This window comes from Pieris brassicae, chromosome 10 (genome assembly GCF_905147105.1).
Source record: "Pieris brassicae chromosome 10, ilPieBrab1.1, whole genome shotgun sequence".
In the NCBI taxonomy this organism is placed as follows: domain Eukaryota; kingdom Metazoa; phylum Arthropoda; class Insecta; order Lepidoptera; family Pieridae; genus Pieris; species Pieris brassicae.
Genome location: NC_059674.1, coordinates 6856226 through 6877826, shown reverse-complemented (window position 1 = coordinate 6877826; position 21601 = coordinate 6856226). Strand labels below are relative to the sequence as shown.

At 32.4% G+C, this 21601-nt stretch overlaps 3 protein-coding genes across 3 annotated transcripts; 2 read left to right on the top strand and 1 right to left on the bottom strand.

The window, feature by feature from the left end:
- Positions 1-383: 383 nt before the first annotated feature.
- Positions 384-8216, bottom strand: LOC123715567 (ferrochelatase, mitochondrial). Its single transcript, XM_045670693.1, has 10 exons — positions 7888-8216; positions 7306-7427; positions 6488-6653; positions 6147-6264; positions 5709-5810; positions 4710-4872; positions 3554-3709; positions 2803-2919; positions 2034-2161; positions 384-991 (listed from the first exon to the last, which is right to left on the bottom strand). The coding sequence occupies exons 1-10, from the start codon at positions 7901-7903 to the stop codon at positions 901-903; spliced, it is 1179 nt and encodes a 392-aa protein (XP_045526649.1). The 5' UTR covers positions 7904-8216; the 3' UTR covers positions 384-900.
- Positions 8217-8487: 271 nt separating this feature from the next.
- On the top strand, positions 8488-19784 carry LOC123715165 (protein MEMO1). The gene is made up of 9 exons (XM_045670035.1): positions 8488-8610; positions 10994-11075; positions 11991-12059; positions 12736-12848; positions 13213-13324; positions 14092-14157; positions 15603-15756; positions 16451-16555; positions 17152-19784. The coding sequence occupies exons 1-9, from the start codon at positions 8562-8564 to the stop codon at positions 17287-17289; spliced, it is 888 nt and encodes a 295-aa protein (XP_045525991.1). The 5' UTR covers positions 8488-8561; the 3' UTR covers positions 17290-19784.
- Positions 9149-10415, top strand: LOC123715166. The gene is made up of 2 exons (XM_045670036.1): positions 9149-9677; positions 9958-10415. Exons 1-2 carry the CDS (start codon positions 9307-9309, stop codon positions 10364-10366), a joined length of 780 nt encoding a protein of 259 aa, XP_045525992.1. The 5' UTR covers positions 9149-9306; the 3' UTR covers positions 10367-10415.
- Positions 19785-21601: the final 1817 nt, after the last annotated feature.

The following is a 21601-nucleotide window of genomic DNA, read 5'->3' as shown; positions in this document are numbered from 1 at the left end:
CATCTTTAGTCAAATAATAATAAGCATTTATTCATCCACATCTTATTGACATACATTTAACAAAAATATATATCAAAACAAATTTTACTACTCTAAGATGTCTCTGACTGGGAGAAGGCCTCCTTTTAGTTTTTCCACCACATTTTATTTTTTGTCATCGTCATAATTTCTTCCAGTTACCCTTTCAATCCCGTCGCTCTATTGACCTGCCCTTGTTCCTTTTAAGAATACCAGACATCTCTTACGGTTAACGCTCCACTATATCTCCATTTAGTTCCATATCTCATATCTCCAGTTAGTCTCCCCCAAGTTGGGGGGCATTTGTTTCAAGCAGTCTGGGGGGCTGATCTTTAGACTAGTGTAGTTAAAAATAAAAACAAAGATAACCAAAAACATTTATTATCCACCAAATATATACAATAACCTAAAACTCTAGAAAACAGTTCCGTTAAATATAATTGAAATGCATTGAGATTGTGATTGCTTGCTTCATTATAACAACGTCATGTCCTTTATACAAACTATCTAGAAAATACAGTACAATGCGTTTACTATTATTCATTGCATGGTCACGACTGTAGGCTAATTATCGCTTTGAGCCTTGTTAACATCATTAGGATGGGTATCAGTTGCAATTTTTTTCTGACCCTAGAATGATATTCACCTTAGTCGCGTGACCATCCATTTACCACAATTTAGTCAAGTGACCATGCCGTATTATTATTGCACAATCTTCTTACAATTAAACGCTTTTATCTGGCAGTATTCCTTTGTAAACCAATCTAATTTCATCAATATAACAAGTCAAGATATTCCGCGATAGATACCGTATATTTTTATTAAATAAACAGACAAACTTTGGCTGTTTATAATATAAAACCTAAATTTGATTTATAATTTTTACATTTCTTTAGAGCACTCAATATAATTGCATAATTTTTTGTAAAACTCTTTTGACGATTGACATCTTGCACTAACACAGTGGGGACATCTGAAAAAAAAACAATAATAAAAAAATTGCATTCCATTTAAAAAATCAATGATTAAAAAACTGTATTCCAATTTTGAAAATAGAAAAATACAATAATAAATAACTACTTTCTTTAAAAAAAAACAATAATAAACAACTTCATTCCATTTTTAATCATTTAAAAACTGCATTTCGTTTTTGAATAGAAAAACATAATCCATTTTTGAAAATAAAAAAAAAATAATTAAAAAGCTTCAGCATCATCAATTAATTATCGGAACAATCCCATACTATTAAATACTTGATTTATACAAAACATTAACCAACTTAAAAAGGAGGTTATCTCGTTGACCTGTTACAATTAAAGATTTATTTACTAACTATAAAATTCTTTGTTTTTTTTAATGTTTGTATTGGTATGTCTGAGTTGGAGGAAGAAGCTGCCAAGGGTGCCCATTTTTAGATCCATGGTGTTGATAGTAAAGAAGCTTCCAAGTGTGTGTGTAAATGTGTATCTTTTCTGGTTCGATTTGGAGATGTGAAAGAGAATAATTATGTAACGGTCCTATTTTTAATTTTCAGCTTGTAATATTTTGTCATATGTACATGGAATATGGTTCTTGTTTGGGTGTTGACATGAATAAAGTATAACATTATTTGGCACTAGCGGAGACCTGTCCTGCAAATGTTTCTAAGTTAATAAAAACATCTTCAAACTTTTGGATTTTGTGTAATGTGAATTACAAAAAGGCTTAATCTACATACAAATCTTCTGTGTCTGTTTATTAGTAAAATCCTACTAAACGGCTGAACCGCTTTGATCAAATTAACATGATTTATATGAGAAGATTTATTTTTTAATTTATGTAAGACTTGTATCATAGAAGACAGGACACTATCAGTCGGGTCCCTTAGTATTACAACATTTTAAAAATTGAAGACTTCACTCTAACTTTAAACTGTCAATAGTTGGGAATTGTATGAAGTTTGGCACATTAGATATTATGGCTGGAGATATATATTAGAATTTTAAATATTGGGTTTCAAACTGCCATAAATATACCTGGACAAAAACTGTCGGGACACACTTGGTCCAGTTGTTAAGTGCTTGGCCACAACATCGGCCATTGCTGCTATGAATGTGGGATGGTCATTGGGTGCTGCAGCCCTCTCTATCTGCTTAACACCTGCCTGTAAATAATAACTGTATATATATATATATATATATATATATATATATATATATATGTATATATATCATTCTCGTATTACAGTCTGTGTAAGCAACTTCTCCAAAACGGCTTCACTGATTTTAATAATTTTTTGTTTATATAGTAGGTGTGTAGATCAGAGTGGATGTGATCTATTTTTATATCCCTAGGTGATGTGTTTATTTGACAATAAAGAAACCCATACATCCCTTCATTTTGACCCTTGTACCATTTACTTCTACATTTTTATAAATTAAGGCTCCAGTAATACATACACACACCCACACATATATTATTGAAACTCTTTTCTATAAACTATATATATACAATAGATAATAGAATAGACCTAAGTTGATCAAACTTTTTGTCAAAATCAAAATTATTGAAGAAGTGGAAAAGACACAAGAACTCTCATTCATTTGAAAATGAAAGAATGGGATGATATAAGTATAATAACATTTAGCTTTGTCAAGGGGGACAATTTTTTTGTGTCAGTCACCCTTGAGCTTTAAACCACTTTAGAAACATGACTTTACAATGACAACAACTTTAATGTAACGGTGACAAACGTAACCTGTGAGCGTTTAGCCTAACAGTGTTATTACACAGAGCATATAATACCTCTTTAGCGACTTCATCACAGTATTCAATATCCAACTCGTGTAACGTCTCAATATGTTCGTTGACGAACGCTATTGGCACGAGGATCATGTGTTTGACTCCCTTCTTTGCGTATGACTGAAACAATTAATCGCAATTATTCATTAATGTATATTAGTAAACATTTAAATAGTAGTAACACAATTTATATATGTCGCAGATAGTTAAACGTTTTCGATGCTTATCTATGGTTCATACGAACTATCAAGCTTCATACAGAAAATGATTTGACAGCTCCTGAAACTAGATTTAAGTTTAAACATTCTAGCTATCATATGTATGTCGCAAGATATTGCTAATAAGCTAGTTGGCAGCGACATATATATGTTTTTACCCATCTGTAATCAGACTTTTATCCGATTTTATGATATGATTTTGCGCCATATAGGGAATACAAATACAATAATTTGTTATACCTTCTTACTATATACAATACATATATAAAATGAGAGGATGTACCGACTTGGCTTATCGGCTCTTAAAATATTTGTGGAAAGTTTAAACGGCGTTTATTATAAACTTATAATTATTATTAAATTTTCCGACGTTTAAATTTAAAATAAGTTTATAATAATACAAATAGCTTTAATCCGGTTTAAAAAAAATTGTTTTCTTTCAATGTGTAAAAGCTATGTTAACCAAAGACAAAACAACAATTTCATTATACAGTGTGTCATGTTCAGTGACGGTAACACAAGTACAAAATTAATACCTTAATAGCATCATCGGTGTATGGCTGAAGCCACGGTAAGGGTCCGACCTTCGATTGCCACACAAGCCTATGAGGGTTCGGTACTTGGAGTTTACTCATGGTGGCCGCAACTGAAGCTGCTATCTCGTGAGGGTACGTGTCGCCGCGGGATACCGCCTGAAGTGATAAGAGGGTTCAAAGGTCATTATTTGTTCGTTATTTTTTCGTGTTGTCGTCCATGCGTCGAGTTGTCGCTCTCCCTAAAATATGACGAGGGGATCGATGGCTGGTCATGCGTCATACGCGTGAACGGGTGCTACTTGTGGTGACTTCGTCGTACTTGAATTCGTGTATGCGGTGATGTTAGTTATTTGAGTCTTATTCCCACGTATGTAAGTGCGTGCAGGAAATAGGAATTTCACCCTGCCTCCTGCTGATGTCATGTGGAACATGGTGTGATAGTTGTAGCTCCTTACAAACCTTGTGTAATACAATAAAAAAACTTGGCGATCAATAAGAGTGGTGGAGAGTTTATTGCTAGTTCTTCTCTTCTGTTCTACGCCCTTGATTTGAGAACTGGCAGTAAATTTGTTTGAGGCACAATCTCGCCTTTAGACAATGCGTACAGGGATAGTGGAACAGTTCCGATTGAGTATTCAGTGGAGCGGTTGGACCGAGACGGATCTAGAAGATTGTGATAAGTGAGATCAGGGCTCAGAACCTGCTCGTTATAATTTCAGCTGTTCTTTGTAGTTATAAGTATAAATTGATAATTATTCGTGTCTTCTGTGCTCGCACTTTACCCAGATAACGCTCTAAACCGATAATCACGATGTCCATATGGAGTGACGATATTTCTCCAACATGTATAATACCCATTAATAGAAGGAAATTCCATTGGTGCACACCCGGGGAACGAACCTACGACCTCAGGGCTGAGAGTCGCACTCTGAAGCCACTCGGCCAACACTGCTCAAGTTCTCTCTGAGAAAGTTGTATTATCTGTATTTATTTCCCCGGTGTTAGTATCGACTAAAAGATGACAATGAAATTTAAAATTATATAAAATAATTATAAGTTTATAATAATACATAGCTGCAATCCGGTAAAAACGTGTTTTCTTTAAATGTGTAAAAGCTATGTTAACAATACGAGACAATACTATATATATTCTTACCTTTAATGGTAAACTATGCGCAGTGAACATAATCATGACATCATCTCTGACACTCCCGTCAAATAGCTTCAACTTCTCTTTTATTCGTTCAGCGAAAACCGTGGCCAAGAACTGATTTGTACCCCATCGTTCTATCAAACTGAATTTTATGTTTGGTTGTTTCCTGAAATTAACGCATGTCAAAAATATAACAGATTATTTGACAAAAATAATCTCCATAAGACGTGGCTTTAAAATGCGTTAGTATTGGCCTAGTCGTACATTCGAGCCCTTGTGCATTTGACATTTTACACAGATCACAGTTAACACACAAATCAATAGGAACTTATTAACGAAAGACATTCAAGTAAAATTTCAAAACATACAGAAAAACTGAAATTAGGGACCGTTCAAGTATTATGTCACGCAATTTTTGGAGATTCTTGAACCCCCACCCACCCCATGAAAGGCACCGTAACGTTTCTGTATCCAATAGTAAAACGTTTCGTGACCATCCCCAGTGACTCTTTATACCTAAAACTTACCATTATGTGGTTAAGTACTGGAAAGTGGAAAATAAAATGCGTAATTCAATCCCCGCCCCCCAATCGTAACGTTTTACAAGAGGATCCCCCCCAAAATTCGTTAAATAATACTTCAACGCTCGCTTAGAAATCAGATTGTCCCTCTATGGGGCGAGAGCCCCAAATTGGGAAACACAGATTTATACCATTGTAAATTTTTACAATAATTATAATATAATAATAATTTTAACAAAAATAATCTAATTTCTTAATCTATGTATTCTGAGATAGTAAAACCATCCAGAAACAAACTCGAAAATCGAATTTTAATGTACAGAGGCGTTATTTAATATCTTGGTTGATGATTGATGATTCTGACACTCTCGAATATATGCACATACACACCTATTTACACACTTTTTTTATAAAAATATGTACCATGTAATAATTGTAATTTTCTTATTTATTTATTTTTTATTTCTAGTGCGCAACTCACCTGTCCTTATAGAAGTCAGCGATCGCATTCAAACTAGACCCAGTGGTTGCACAACTGTATTGCGGGTATTGTGAGAATATCACAGCTCTTTGCACACCGTCACTTAAACATAGGAATAATTTCTTGTAAGATTTCACTTACATATTATTATTTATTATATGATCCTTTTTTCTAAATATCTTTTGTAGTACTGTTACACTTTGTTCAGAAAAAACTCAGTTAAAAACAAAAACATAGTGCTATCTATATCTACCAGAAGAAATGCAAGATTGCGAAACTTAATTTTTAATAAAAAAAATACTAATAGACAACAATCACTTATTAAAGTTAAACTTTTGTCAAAGCAATCAGAGCATAAACTCTGAAAATACAAATTCCTGTATTATTATAATAATTATCAAAACAAACAAAATACATGATTATACTAAAAACACTTACGCCTCCATCTTCTGCAGAGCTTCATCAGTAAATGGTGGTACATATCTAAATGCTATGTAGTGTTTGTGGGGCGCAGACTCAGGTAACATTTGATCCAAGGCTTCTGTTAGCAATTTGCCTGGAGTAACAAATAATACAATCCTAGTGTTATTTAGGATTTATAAAAAATCAATAATACAAAGCACTCAGTCAAATGCCTTAAAGTCAAAACCCATGTCTGATAAATGCATATTTTTCTTTAAAACATAGTTGACCAGGCTTCCAAATAAAATAAAAATTGTGAGTCCGGCAATTGAAGTAACAAAGATATTTTAGATAATAGAGTGTTAATAATTAAATACCTTGTAGATCTGTCCATCTATAAATTGGTGATCCTCCACCAATTTCCTGATACTTCTTTTTTACCTCCTCAGTTCTGCGACTAGCTATCCACGGTCCTAACTTACTTTGAATTGGCAATTGTATCATATCACGATCTGTCATTATTCTATGAAGATAATCACCAACCTGGAATGTTATTAAATTGAAGTAAATAACAAGTCTTTGCATTCATTAACAGTACATAGCAAAAGTATTGTATAAGCTCAACTTCTTTGCAAAATTATAAAATATATGTTTTTATATCCAACTATCCTAATATGTAGTACTCACCTATACCAACAAAATATTTGTTGTCTATGATAATTTATATCAGTAAAAACAGACAGCTATATCATTCATTTGAATTTTATATAATATGATAATAAGATTAATAATATGAATTACATTGTAATGATCTGAGTTAAATATATTTTCCTTAAAGTATCACCAGAGTATATACACAGGAATTACTTTTAGAGAATAGTCTGTGCAGAAAGAGAAGTATTGTTGTATTTGAAGTTGCAGTGACTACTCTTTTGTTACATAGACAACACTGTTGATCATTTTGATACTGAATATGAAAAAATACAAATAAAAGAACAAAGATATAACTTTTGTAAGTAAATGAATGACTTGTAGCTAATAAGAATTAATTATATGGTTCTCTTTCTGCACAGACTTTAGCAGTATAAATATTGTGAAAGTCAACTGTGAGACCCACAATGGTCCAACTGGATTTCAATATTGTTAGGTTTAATAACATTTTTATATAAATTATATATTTATATATATAACACACCTGATCTACTGATTGTGGTCCTCCCATGTTTAACATAATTATGGCAGTTTTGGGTTTATGCGATTGACTTGCATATCTAACATTGCACAATAACTGAGGTAGAATTTTAGCATTCTGCTGACCTATAATACAAATAAACAAAAATTAAATGTTATATTCATATATCAAATAAATCAACTAAAATTATAAATCACAGTTTTACTTTCATAAACCATTCAGATTCATTTATGGAACAGGTTGCATTTAATGTATTGTGGTCATGTTCACCCTTTATGATGAGAGTCAGAAACAGGACTTAGCATGAACTATGAAAGAAAATTCAATTCATGTCATGGGAGTCAGATTATTATTTGAAATCAGACTTAAAAACAAAAAAGTCATCAACCCCAAACATTCTATAAAAACTTTGATATTTTACATTTTACTAGTTTCAGAAAATAAGTATATATGGCGCAATAATCTCGTTTTTGGTGTATTTCACTATTAATAGAACTGAAACTTACATTTTTGTTAATTTAATTAGGTTGTTCTAATTAATTTTTAGTAAGTTTTTAGTTTATATAAACATAAAATAATACTTACAGATTAAAGACAGCATTTTTAAAACTGTCTGTAATTTGTTACGGAAGTGCACTGAATTTTAATTTATTAAAAAAAATTGAGTGTACAAACCGGTTAGGTTAGATAAAAAATATTGCATCTAGTTTAAAAAACTCTTGAAGCAAATTTAAATTAAGTATAAATAACACGACTTTAAAATTGCAAATTGAATGCTAATCGAATAATCGCTAATTGAATAATAATTTTACAATAGTATTTTGTAGCAAAATTACACCTATCAGTATTTTTTTTAATTTGTTGTGATTTGGAGAAAGATGTATATAGACAGTTGACATTATAGTTTTTACCTATCAACAATAAATAATATGTTGTGCAGGCCAAGAAAGGGATAAAGAATAATATGTTACCAGGCTATAAAACCATTAAAATAAAAAAGAGAATAATGTTTATGTTAATTTTTGAAATACCATTAAACACGTATTTAGTTGGGCTCGAAATATAATTTGTAATCTTAGTACACAAAACAATAGTGGATTGAATATTAATCCAAGGACAATTGACAAAACTTAAAATGGTTGTTAATATGTCAATGTCAACGGTCAATTATCAAATTGTGTATTTTTTATTGTGATTTGTGATTTTAACTTTGGTGTTTCGTGGTGTATTCTTGTTTCTTTTGTTGTCTTTTTTACGAAATGTCCTGTCGTAATGCCTCACATGCTGGTAGCTGGTACACAGAAAATGGTATGGACGTTTAAATTATATTATTACCGTTGATTAACAGATCCAGATAAGTTTCAAGTTTTTGGTGTGGCACAAAATGTTTAGGAACAATAAGTGTTCACTATTTAGAAGAGTCCAATATATACATAATATTAACTAGTAGTATTGTTCGTGGTTTATACTGTATATTTATAAAAGTATTCGTACATATTTTATTAAAATATTAGATGTCAAAGAATACAATATAGTTATTTTTAATTTCTCGCATTATAAATCAAAATTAGTACATTAAAAAAAAAGTGAAATCTGATTAAAAATATAAATAATGACTAAGGTCAAAGAGAGTTAAAAGTTCAATGAATTGTGATGATTTGACACATTCGTTCAGAAACGCTACTTTTGTTAAAATATTTCAAATAATTTTTAAAATTAATGTTTTCATTGGAAATAAATGGAACGTAGTTTTTTTTTATATATTTTATTAGCAATGGATCAAGATAATAGTTATCATTACATACTATTATTACGGTTTTGTTTGAACTATGATGTTTCCAAACGGGACATAGCGGTCACCGGCGTAGTCATGACAGCAGTTTAAAACAACGTTAAATTGTCAATCACGTAACGATTAACGAATTTTGTATTCTATCGGGATTTGTGTTCATAATTTTTTGTGTTTATTATTTTAAACTAGGCTAATTTGAAAAATAATCCAAAATGGACAAAACTGTAATGGGTCCACCGAAAATCCTAAAAACTTCAAGACGGCAATCAGTTGTGCCATCTACGTCGAAAAAATTATCGGCTAGGGAAATAAAAACACGTCAAAATGTAAATGCAACTTTAATCAACGATGCCAGTGTTTTTGTTGATAATGATGGAGAGGATTTAGCTGTGGAAAGCATTTCTCAAAAGTGTCTACGAGATGTACTTGCCGATTGCTTGGTAGATATGAAAATAAAACGTGAAGAAACCGATATTGATATTCAAATCACACAGTTGGCTGACCGCTTTAGTAAAACTGTTGATCAGTTGGAGAAAACCAACAGGCGGTTAAAGGATATATCGTTTGTTGTTGAACAGAAGAGGTAAGTTGTATACTCTGGTGAAAATTTATTTTGTATTTATATGTTTTACAAAAGGGACTCTGGGAATTACAATGAAGCCTACATTACTATAATAATGGTTATAACTATAACAACGTGAAATGGATGTAAAACACTTCTTAATAATAAAAACCTGAAAGTATATATAATGAAATATATAATAAAATGATCAATACTGATTTAAACTCGGGCTGATTTCTGTTTTAAAAAAGTAATAAACATTTGTCTTCCTCTGAAATTAATGCTTTTGTGTCTGTTTCAGGCTTCTAGATTTAAAAACTATAGACTGTTCTAGATTCCATGAAACTATTGAAGGATCTGGGGTCACAGATATCCTTAATAATCTGGTAACTTCAGAACAGGCATATCTTGACAAACTTGAGACCAAAAACATAGACTTTGGTTACAACAAAGAAACTGGTCACAAACAACTTCTAGATGCTGTAAATGATGCTATTGATGGCTTGGAAGAAATAAAAAAACACTCTGGCCTAGACATAGACAAGTTAAAGCAGTTTGAGGTTACACAAACAATGTTAGATGAGGTTGAAAAGGAGAAGTTTGATATTGAAAATTTAAAATCTGAATTTGAGAAAAAATTCCCAAAATTTTGTGATAAGTTGCTCCAAGAAGTTTCGGAAAAACTGGACACTATGTTGAAGGCTGATTAATGTTATGTATACTTAGAAAATTAGAGAAAATTAAATTGTGTTTATTTTTTTCAGTTGTTTAATTATTATATGAATTTATTTTGTGTTTATCCTCCATGTCTCCATAAATTTATTAAAAAAAATTACAATGTAGGTGACAGGTTGTTCCAGCATTCTTTTAATAAGTTTCTACAAAAAGACAAACTTTTTTCGCTCTTGTGTACTGCTAAACTGAAGGCTTCTTGTCCAATTACCAATAATATTTTTTTTGAATACTCATAAAATCACTAATATAATTTGAAGGAACTTATGCAAATAGAAACTATATCTACCGAAATAAACTATATCTATTTAGTTAAAAAGTGACTTTTAATTACTCTCAACTAAGAAAAAAAAATTTACTTACTTATATTACACATTCTGAAATTCCCTGGATAACATATCTTAAAAACAACTAAAGTGTGTGACAATTTGAAGTATGTCTAAGTTGTAATAAAACTGATTTAAATTAAGGGACGTGTGTATTAAATTATTGTCTCAGTTTTTAGAAAATTCAAAAATATATTACACACCTAATTTAGCAGATTGCAATAATATCACTTAATATGTACAAGTCAAACTGATGAACTTCAATAATAATTCTTTCAGGGTCTGAATTATCGAGACAGTTAGATCTATGGTTGTCAAAAGCTGATCTTACTCATGGACCGGCGCGTGCTATTATTGCCCCGTAAGTAATGAGAGATTACTAGCACCATTTAGTCCAACTATGAAACCTAAGAATAGGTGTCAAGTGTGTAACAAATGATAAGCTAAGCCAGTGATGCCAACTCCTACGGTATAGTCCTTCTTGAACCAACTGCTAATAGCCCTCAATATCGATTTAAAACCCCTAAAGTGTTTGTTTTACACTCGGTTTGAAAGGTAATTACAAATATGTAATAAAAATACATCACTTTATTTTTTTAATGGCGACTTCTGTGTAAATCACAATTCCGCCAATGTCGCGTTCTAAGTCTTAGCACGGTGAGGATAGTTTTGACAGATTGAACTTAATCTAAGCAGAGTTACCTAAAACAAAGATAACGACACAATAAAGACAACACACACAGACATATAATAATATATACAAGAGGTCTTATTTATAATTTTAACTTATTAACAGAAATAAATTTCCCTAAAATTTTGACGACAAAGCTGAGATGGCTGGATGGGATGATGGCAGGGAATGTAGGGAGTTAAGGTTACATGGACGAGGAAAATTTGTTGAAAAATGGTCAAATATTCAAATAACGAGTCATTAATTACAGTTAAAGAATGGTTTTGTGAGCCTTCGTCCATACCACACGCACAGAGAGAACTGTCTTTAATTTTAATTTTGGTTAGGTGAACAACATATGGCAGTCGTAATTTGCGGGCGTTACGCATGACGTTGGAAATTCATGTTTTATGTTGCATACCTTACAATTTTTTATGTAATAAAAATATTAAATTTCTATTTTTTTAATAAAATTTCAAGAACAAAATTAAATCAAACTAAATCGTTCCAGCCATTCTCGAGCTTTAGCGAGACAAACGAATTCATTGTTATAATATATTGTTATATAACGTAGAACCATAACGATACCTATGCCAATTTTTACAGACATGCCGGCTACTCGTATTGCGGCGCTTGCGCAGCATTTGCCTATAGACAAATTAGCCCGGTGGTGGTGTGAGTATAAATAAATTGGTTATACATAAATGTCATTACTTAAGTACTATTGCTCTAAAATTTGACAATATTAATGGCCTCTTATGCTTAAGGATGTTTCCGAACCAAATTGACTTAGTTTCCTTCAAGAAGAAAGCGTACACTTTCTTAAAAGGCCGGCAACTCGCGAGGCACCTGGGACTGTAAGTGTCCATGAGTGGTATCACTTAACATCAATAAGTCCAGACTCCAGTACTAAATGTAGTGGATTTTCACATTCGGAAGTCATGACTGAATCTGAGTATGTTATATATTAAATGAACCTGTAGCAGAGTTTTATCATCGGACGTCGAGGAGGTCATCATTCTGTATCACCTCGACGGCCATCGTTCCATAATTGGGCGTTTTAAAGCAGTTTTTGCTGCCATCATTCGTATTTCCCAACCAAATCCACGAAGGGCCCCTTCAAGGGCGTACAATTTCTTAAAAACTTGCGAGCCTAATAATTTAAGCGTCTATTGTATCACTTAACAAGTGAGCCTGCTCGTTCTTCCCATTACATTAGAAAACATGTAATCCACATACGTTACGAAACGTAACTCACAAAATGTTTACAAATATCATAACTGGCACTGTCATAAAGTAAAGTATAGGACAGAATTTCATTAGTTTTATTGCTGTTTTTCATAATTGTCAGAAAACGTATCTTCATACTGGGGCCTTCGCATCATGTCAGACTTGGAGGCTGTGCGCTTTCATCTCTAGACAAATATGCCACACCGCTGTATGATCTAATCATAGATAAGCAGAGTAAGTCTGGGTAACAAATGCCCAGTGTTTTTGTTAATATTTTAAATAAATTGGACCAAACTATATGTTGTAAGTAAGTCACACTATTTATTATTTGTTGTTGTTTTTTACTAACTTTGTATGAATAAATCTTGAGTTTTTGTAAACTCCTAAACGGCTGGATCGATTTTAGTGAAATTTGTGTGTTCAAGTGGATCTGAGAATGGTTTAGATGTACATTTTTTTTTATTTAACACGTGTTCATTACTTTTCTTTATATATATTTTTATTTAAAAAATATGTATTGTTAATAAAAAATTAAATTCGTTTTATATGTCATCAAAAAATGTGTTTTATTTAAATATTGTAAAAATATTTTTTTTAGTATACGCCGAGCTAGAAGCAACAAGACAGTTTCAAAGAATGGATGTAACCACGGATGAAGATGAGCACTCTATAGAAATGCATTTACCCTACATCGCTAAAGTTATGGAGGAGTGAGTATGCTTGTATGTTTTCACGTGAAATTTCTTTAGGCGCATGAGGATACATTTTTTACGGATGATACGCCACGAAGATGTGCAGCGTTTTTGTTGAAGAAAAGAGAGCGAGCGGTTGAGACCGATTGTGAGAGTGAGAAGTGAGGGAGATCGAGAAAAAATACACGCTATTGGTTGATGTATTCGTTTAGTAGTTACATATTAGAACTTTAGATGGCAATTCTGTCGCATAACGTCTTGTGCAGTAAACGAACATTTTTATTTATTTATATTATCATTAACGTATACAGTGTGAATGTAGATATACAAATACATGGAGTGATCATATACTAGTACATGATCATCTATTGGGGCTTTTACCTTAGTAATAATTTACAAAGAAGTTTCAATTCTGAAAAGTGTACTTTGTACTTTATGATGATCCGCAAAAAAATCACTATTTTTATATATATTTATTTTCAATCTTTATGTTGTATTATGTTTTGTCGACTACAGTTGATGCCAGTGTCAACACTAATGTGAAAAGACAACTAGAAGTATTTATACTTAAACAAAATATATTAGAGCGTACCAATTCTTAAAAGGTGAATTGCGAGCTGCAAAATTGTCTATGGTCGATATCGCCACATACTATCTTAACATCAGATGAGCCTTCTGTTGGCCCCGTGTTATAACGCACACATCATATAATAACAAATCCAGAATTCATGTTTCGTATGTACAGAAAGTCTTTTGTATAATACATAGGAGCATTTTTTTTCCAGGTACCAAACCAGTTTTACCATTATACCAATCTTAGTGGGGACGCTTACTCCAGAAAAAGAGGCGAAGTGAGTATTTTCTGTTCTCTTCACTCACAAAACAAAAATGACCTTTTTAAATCTTTGCCTCAGATTTTTGTATATGTTTCCTGATCATTGCTAAGGCAAGCCGGTTTCCTCACGATGTTTTCCATGACCGTTCGAGCGAATGTTAAATGCGCACATAGACAGAAAGTCCATTGGTGTCCAGGAGAACGAACCTACAATCTCGGGATGAGAGTCACAAGTCACAAGCCAACACTGCATAAAATTATTAATGTAGAGTGCTCCGAAAGTGATCTTCGCCATTGCATCTAACGTGCTTTTACTCCTTCATAATTTAGTAGAGATATGTATTTTGAGCGAAAAGACATAAATATTGATTTATCAGTAACGAGATTTCATTCGATAATTCAGCGCCAATATTTAAAGACGACTAACTGAACTTAGACTGCGACCGCCGTCTACCGCCCGAATTGTTTTCGATTGTGTACACATGATATTGACTCCTATTTCTTTGGAACAAGGTGCAAAATCCAGGTGTTTAGATTCAATGATTCGGGTGTTTCTGGAAATACGTAGCAAAGATCTGTATTTGCATTATTAATTTGGAGATTGGTTTCTGGCTAATGTGGATTAGAAATTTTATTTTTTTAGAGTATCCAGAAATGTCCATTAATAGGAAGAGTTTTTTTAAGTCATTAGTCACAATGCCAAGAGGAGATGCGGGCCTTTAACGACCTCTTTATTAAACTATGAAAATAATCTTAAAAATATTTGTAAAATACATTTCAAAATTTTATCGGATTTAACAGAAATGTTTAGGTTAGGTAGTCTTTATATATTATGAGATCTTTTAACAAAACTCCGAAACGGCTTGACCGATATTTATGGATTGTTTGTATGTAGGTTACAGAATGGATCGACTTGTGAAATAAGGGAAAACCAACTTTTTTATTTTAGGACAGTTTCTTTATGACAAAACCTAAACTACCGTTTAGTTAACCAAGTACACTTATGAACGTCAACAGGAAAGACATTAAATTTATTCTAAATTTGCATTTACTACCATTTCGCAAGTCAAGGGCGTAGAGCGAGCGAAAAGAACTGGCACGAAACTCTCCACCACTCTTTTTAATCGCTAAATTTTGAGTCATATAAATTGTTTGAACTGGAGTAAATCAATCCCAAGGATTTAAAATAATCGTCAATTTTATAAAAAAAACTATTGATTCATTTACGTCTAACGAGAGTTTAGATTTTGTTCAGTGGTAATTCTAGAATTTCGCTTGGGAGTTTGTTACAATTTTCATATAAAGAGTTGTTTATTTTCTGGAGCTTGGTTGTTCATAAGTTTAGATTAGTTCTGATTCGAGTGTTAAACCGGTGAAAGTAACTATTTGTTTTAAATACCCCTGATTAAGGGATTTTACCGATGTTATTACTGTTCTTTCTATAACAAAGCGTTTTTTTAGATATGGCTCCATTTTAGCTCCATACCTCGCAGATCCCCAGAACTTGGTGGTAATATCCTCGGACTTTTGCCATTGGGGATCACGGTTTCGTTACACGTGGCGTGATAACGCACGTGGAAATATATATCAGAGCATTGAGTGGCTGGATAGACAGGTATGTTTCAATTTTGTATTTTTATAAGGCACACTAATGGAACACATACACAGAACACACGTCATACAAAAACACAATACATGCATGACAAGTGTGCTCACCATTTAGAGGGAAACATTACAAGATGTAAACACACATAAGAAGATGATAGAAGAGAATTATACAATTAAATTAACAGACAATACACTAGATTAAGAAATACAAATATGCAAATTAATATACAGTGTAAAGCCTTGAAATCAATTGGCTTTAGTTGGTTTAGCTTGTCTTCCAGTTCCATACAATGATACACTCTACATATTACGCCCACTGTCAATAACGACAACAATTGAGTAATAAAGTACTTTTTAAGCTGCTAAAATTAGTAAAAATACGAAAATTTACGTAAGTTTCTAGTAATTTTGCACATAGTATTGTATTTTGTTAGCATAGCTTTAACATATTAAGAAAACACTTTTTAAACGGATTGAAGCTATGTATTATTATTATAAACTTATAATTATTTACATAATTAAAAAAAAAACACCGTGTCACCGTGACCACGCACGCTGGAAAGCACGCGAAACGTCGGACAAAAAATTTAAAATTTTGTAAATAATTATAAGTTTATAATAATAATACATAGCTTCAATCCGTTTAAAAGGTGTTTACTTAAAGTTTTTTAGTAAGTTAAATATTTTTTCTTTTATTGTAGGGCATGGATATAATAGAAAAAATGGATCCAGCATCGTTCACGGCGTATCTTAATAAATATGGCAACACTATTTGTGGGAGACATCCCATCGGTGTTTTGTTACAGGTGAGGACGTACAAAGTAATGAATTTGGAGGTTTTGTTTGAGGCAGAAAATACACATATATTAAAAAATGTACATTCATTAAAAATTGGTACAAGTCAGTCATTAAGTTACTGTCATCAGCAATAATAATTTTCAATGGGTCCATACTCTTGGAGAGACAGACCAGCAGCACAACAATGCTAAACATTAAAATAAAAAATATAATTACATACGAACATAGACACTGAGACAATAAATAAAACCAGTGGCGCATTAACGTTTTAGGTCTGGGCCTCAGATTTTTGTATAATTTCTTTTTAAATAGACAAGTAGGTGATCAGCCTTCTGTGCCCGAAACACGACTTTGGGTCTAAAGCATGCCGGTTTCCTAACGGTGGTTTCAGCGTGCAACTCTTATCCCTGAGGTCGTTAGTTCGATCCCGGCTGTACTCCAAAGGTGTTTGTATGTGTGTAACACTCACACGGTGGAGGAAAACATTGTTAGGAAATCAGTTTAGACTTAAAAAGTCAAATGTGTCAGGCACAGAAGGGTGATCACCTACTCCCCTATTGGGAATGATCAGAAACAGTTTTAGAATTCTGGCTTTTTCTTTCAGGCAATTGCTAAACTTCAAAGTCAGCCCAGTTGCCCGAAAATGACCATGCAATTTCTCAAATACGCGCAATCCTCACAATGTATGACAATGCAGGACTCCTCCGTTTCTTACGCGAGCGCTTCTTTAGTATTTGAGTAACCTAGTCTTGTATTAAATGTATCTTAAAGACTCTTAGGCAGGGGTTAGACGGCCAATAAATCGCGATACAATATCACGATACCTGTATCAATATACAGTAGTATATTGAGACGATCATGCTTTATACGATTTCTCGCATAATACGCCAGTTTACGCCAAGGCCCCCCGATCTTACGTGAAGAACCCGAGATACTGCAGGGTTTTCCTGGATATTCTTACATTGATGACAATGTAGCACCGTACGGAATTCAATCACAAAACGAGGCCCTAAGTGATAATGATGAAGACGAAGATGTGTCAACTCCGGTTTAGTCAAACGCCCTGGGCATTATCAGCTGTTAATGATTTAAGACACAATCTAGCTTCATTGGATCAAAGCGAAGACGCGATGCAAAAGTTGAATTATGTTGAAAATATTTGAATTGCTAATGCGTTCAAATCTTTCTGTCAAACCAAAATAAGTGATTATTTTAAATAATATAATTATAATTACAATACCTATTTAATGTAATTTGTTAATGTATAATTAATTATCTATATATACCAAAATTAGAACATAATACATAATAATACGTAGTATGTATTATTTTCCATATCCCGCATAATACGCTTTCTCGCTTAAGACGCGTATTTAGTGGGTCCCTGAGAAATCGTCTTAAGCGGGTTTTACGTATATTGAATCAACTGGTCGTACTACACTTTCAATAGATATTGACTTCAATATCGTCAGTAGTCAGAATATCATTCTTCGGAATAGACGTGTTTCCTAATAATGGACGATAAATAAGGCCTGTATTGCCATAATATAGGCCAAACTTTAACTTATCTAAATGCTATATTTAGGTAAGTTCATTAAAACAATAAATTTGCGTAATGTGTACTTAAATTTTTAATAAGCATAAACAAAAAAATCTTTAATTAAAAAACAGTGATCCAACATCTTACTCTGAGTGCTCAAATCAACACGCACACACACAGTGAATAAATATTGACAGATAATGGATGGATTACAAAAAAATCTAGATTTTATGCTCAATATCTCTGCCGCACGTGTAAACACACGTCAATAAATATTGACGAGATCTCAAAGATCACGATTTATATTGACCGTCTGCCCCTGTCTTAGTTAAAGTAAAACTTTCTTAAGTCTAAGCTTTTGTCATTTTTAATTTTATATATAAATTGTAAAAACAGGAACTTCTTATGAATCTAACGTTATAAAAAGTTCATAAAACGACTATTCGGTTCCTTTTGGAAATATTTTAAGTACAATTTACGAATGAAAATTAGTTTGTTATTAATTTCAGTACATTAGTAGTTCCCGTTTCACTCATTACTTTAGGAGAACTCAGTTTAAGTGATTGTCACAAATATCTAAAAAGTTTTAATATAAATAAATTATCTGACTTTGTTTCATTAAGTTGTAAAGGGGGCACGTGTTTAGAAGAAACTTTAGCGTCGAAGTGTCAAAAATGTTGACTTGACATGTAATGACATTGACATTCCCATTCCCATCACATTATTAACGGTTTAAATATAGCCAATTAGTTTTCTTTACTAAATTGCTGAAAGCGCTTAATTTGTATTATTGGCAAACGATAGGTGGGTTTTAGTATGTTTTTTTAGTAAAAAAAAATACATACATGCCTTTACTTATAAAAAGCTTTTCCTAGAATAATTTCTTCCTAAATTATAATTTACTGCATTTTGGTCCCCTTTACAATATTTTTATTAAGGATTTTATGGAGCGCTTGGAATAAATGCACAGCCTTTATGGTACTAAAACATGCATTTAATGTAAGTAGATTTAAGGAAAAATATAATTAACAGATTTATACTTATTTCAAAACCTTCCAAAATGCATTTTTACTTTAATCCCGTAGATAATGACTAACTGTCAATTTGACAGATTTTTGGTATTTTACAAGTCTGACCATTTTTATGTATGACTTACAGATCTCAAGGCAAGATTGTGATTAGAAAAACGATTTCAATTTTCTGTAATATATATAAATATGCGTGTTTATTTTAAATCAATTACAAACAGTTTCTGTATTAAAATAAATACAATCAACTTGATTTTTTTATAAATAATATATTCACTTGCGTCCACAGACTATATAGTTAATTTTAAGTAAATAGTCTGTGCACTTGCTAAAAATGACGAGTTAGCTAGTTAGACTATTATCGATGTCGAAAAACGATTTTCTTTTGTAGTTTCTCATGTTATTAACATTAAGGGCTAACTCGAACTAATAGGGTCGAATATGTTATCGCAAAATGGTATTCTTGTTTTAAAGCTTTTTTAAAGCCATGGTTAAGCTACTAACAATGGCTCCTAACTGTGAAAAGAATACACGTATTTTTCCTAATCCGGTTGTATTCGAGGTTGCATTTATTTCTCAATTAAAATATTTATTGTCAAAAGACAATAGACATTTTGTTTTGGTTCTTGGATTTAAAACTTAATAAATGTTGGTGTTAACAAGATTCGATAATTAAATGTGTTTTTTATTTAAAATCCTTCCATTTTCTCACTTAATTTAATTTGACATAATATTTACCTAAAAGATAATTCTAGAATTTTACTCAAATTAAAATTGCAGCTGACTATTTCCGTACATTAAAACAGAGATTTATGATGACTAAGAAGATTGCAACAGATTGAGCAGTGTTGGCCTAGTGGCTTCAACGTGCGACTTTCATCCCTGAGGTCGTAAGTTCGATCCCCGGCTGTGCACCAATGGATTTTCTTCCTCTGTGCTCATTTAACACTCGCTCGAACGGTGAAGGAAAACATCGTGAGGAAACCGGCTTGCCGTAGACGCAAAAAGTCGACGGCGTGCGTCAGGCACAGAAGGCTGATCACCTACTTGCCTATTAGATTAACAAATGATCATGAAACAGATACAGAAATCTGAGGCCCAGACCTAAAAAGGTGGTAGCGCCATTGTTTTTTTTTATAAGAAGATTGCTCTTGCAATTGGGCACGTTACAACTTTTCTCGATTTCAATAAATATTACAAGAAATAAATCTTATTAATTTGACAATGTAGTGTACTTAGTCTGGGCTCATTTTCCCTACTTACACGCCCATTTAGTCCGTTATGCGTTAGGGCCAGTATAACTCTAGAAAACTTCACAGGTTCCATCGCTGCTGTCGGCGTTGTTTTCATGCAACCGGCGGCAAAAGGCGACATTTGGATGTGACCTAGTTTACTGATTGCCGTTCGGAGTTCCGATTTCGACCACCAAACCAAGGCTTTATAAATTAGCATTGGACTAATATACCCATAAAGTTATTTTAGGCGATATTTTCATTTGTTATTGATGCAAGGCGATCGTTGCCTTATTTAGACCTTTTTTATTAAAGGAGTTTGTTCGAGAGTAGCTGTTGATTCTTTTGAGTAAAGTAAATACGCAAAATTAACTAACAATATGTACTAACGATCATAAGATCTTTTTAGAAAAACAATCCGATGAAAACTTCTTTAGTGTCAAAATCAATTAATTCGCCATTGTCATGTATTGAACAATGATAAATTTGTAGTAAATGGATAGAAAATCAAAATTTGAAAAATGCCACTCCTGGTACAAAGTAGACATAGATGGTGACTTTATAACAAAATATCAAGCTATTCCACTAAAGAAAATGAGGATAAAACAGAAGTATCACCAACCCATTATCATATCCGAAAAACCAGATCAATTAGTGTATCCTCACGAAATAATAACAAAGTTATCGTCCAATTTCTGCTATATTCTAGCAATATTACTATTAATTTACTGTAGTTTCGCTTTTTTTATTCCACAAAGAAGCATAGCAATTCCAGGAGACTTCCCAATCGGAGACGACATGTTTAATGGAAGTAATGATTCCTTCGAATGGACCTGATGAACATACCTTTAGTTCAATAAAATGGTACGTGTTTTTCCTTGTCTTTGTGTTTTTAAATGTTCATGACCCAATTCGTAAACGAGCAAGCCTCGATATTAAAAGGAATTGCAGAAAAGCTATCAAAACATCGAGTTATCCTAGAAATGTAATATATCTGTTAAAAAATCTCTTTTACCAATTGATGCTTTTGTAGTATAGAAATTTAGCTTTTTCATGATTGGCAATAATTATGGCCGATTGTTTAATGGACGCAACTATTCAAAACTCAAACTCAAAATATCTTTATTTATATAGATAAACAAGTACACATAGAACGTACGTCAAAAAGAAGTTAAATTAATTGTAAATTTACATTTACTACCAGTTCGCAAGGCAAGGGCGTAGAGCGGGCAAGAACTGGAAAGTAACTCTCCG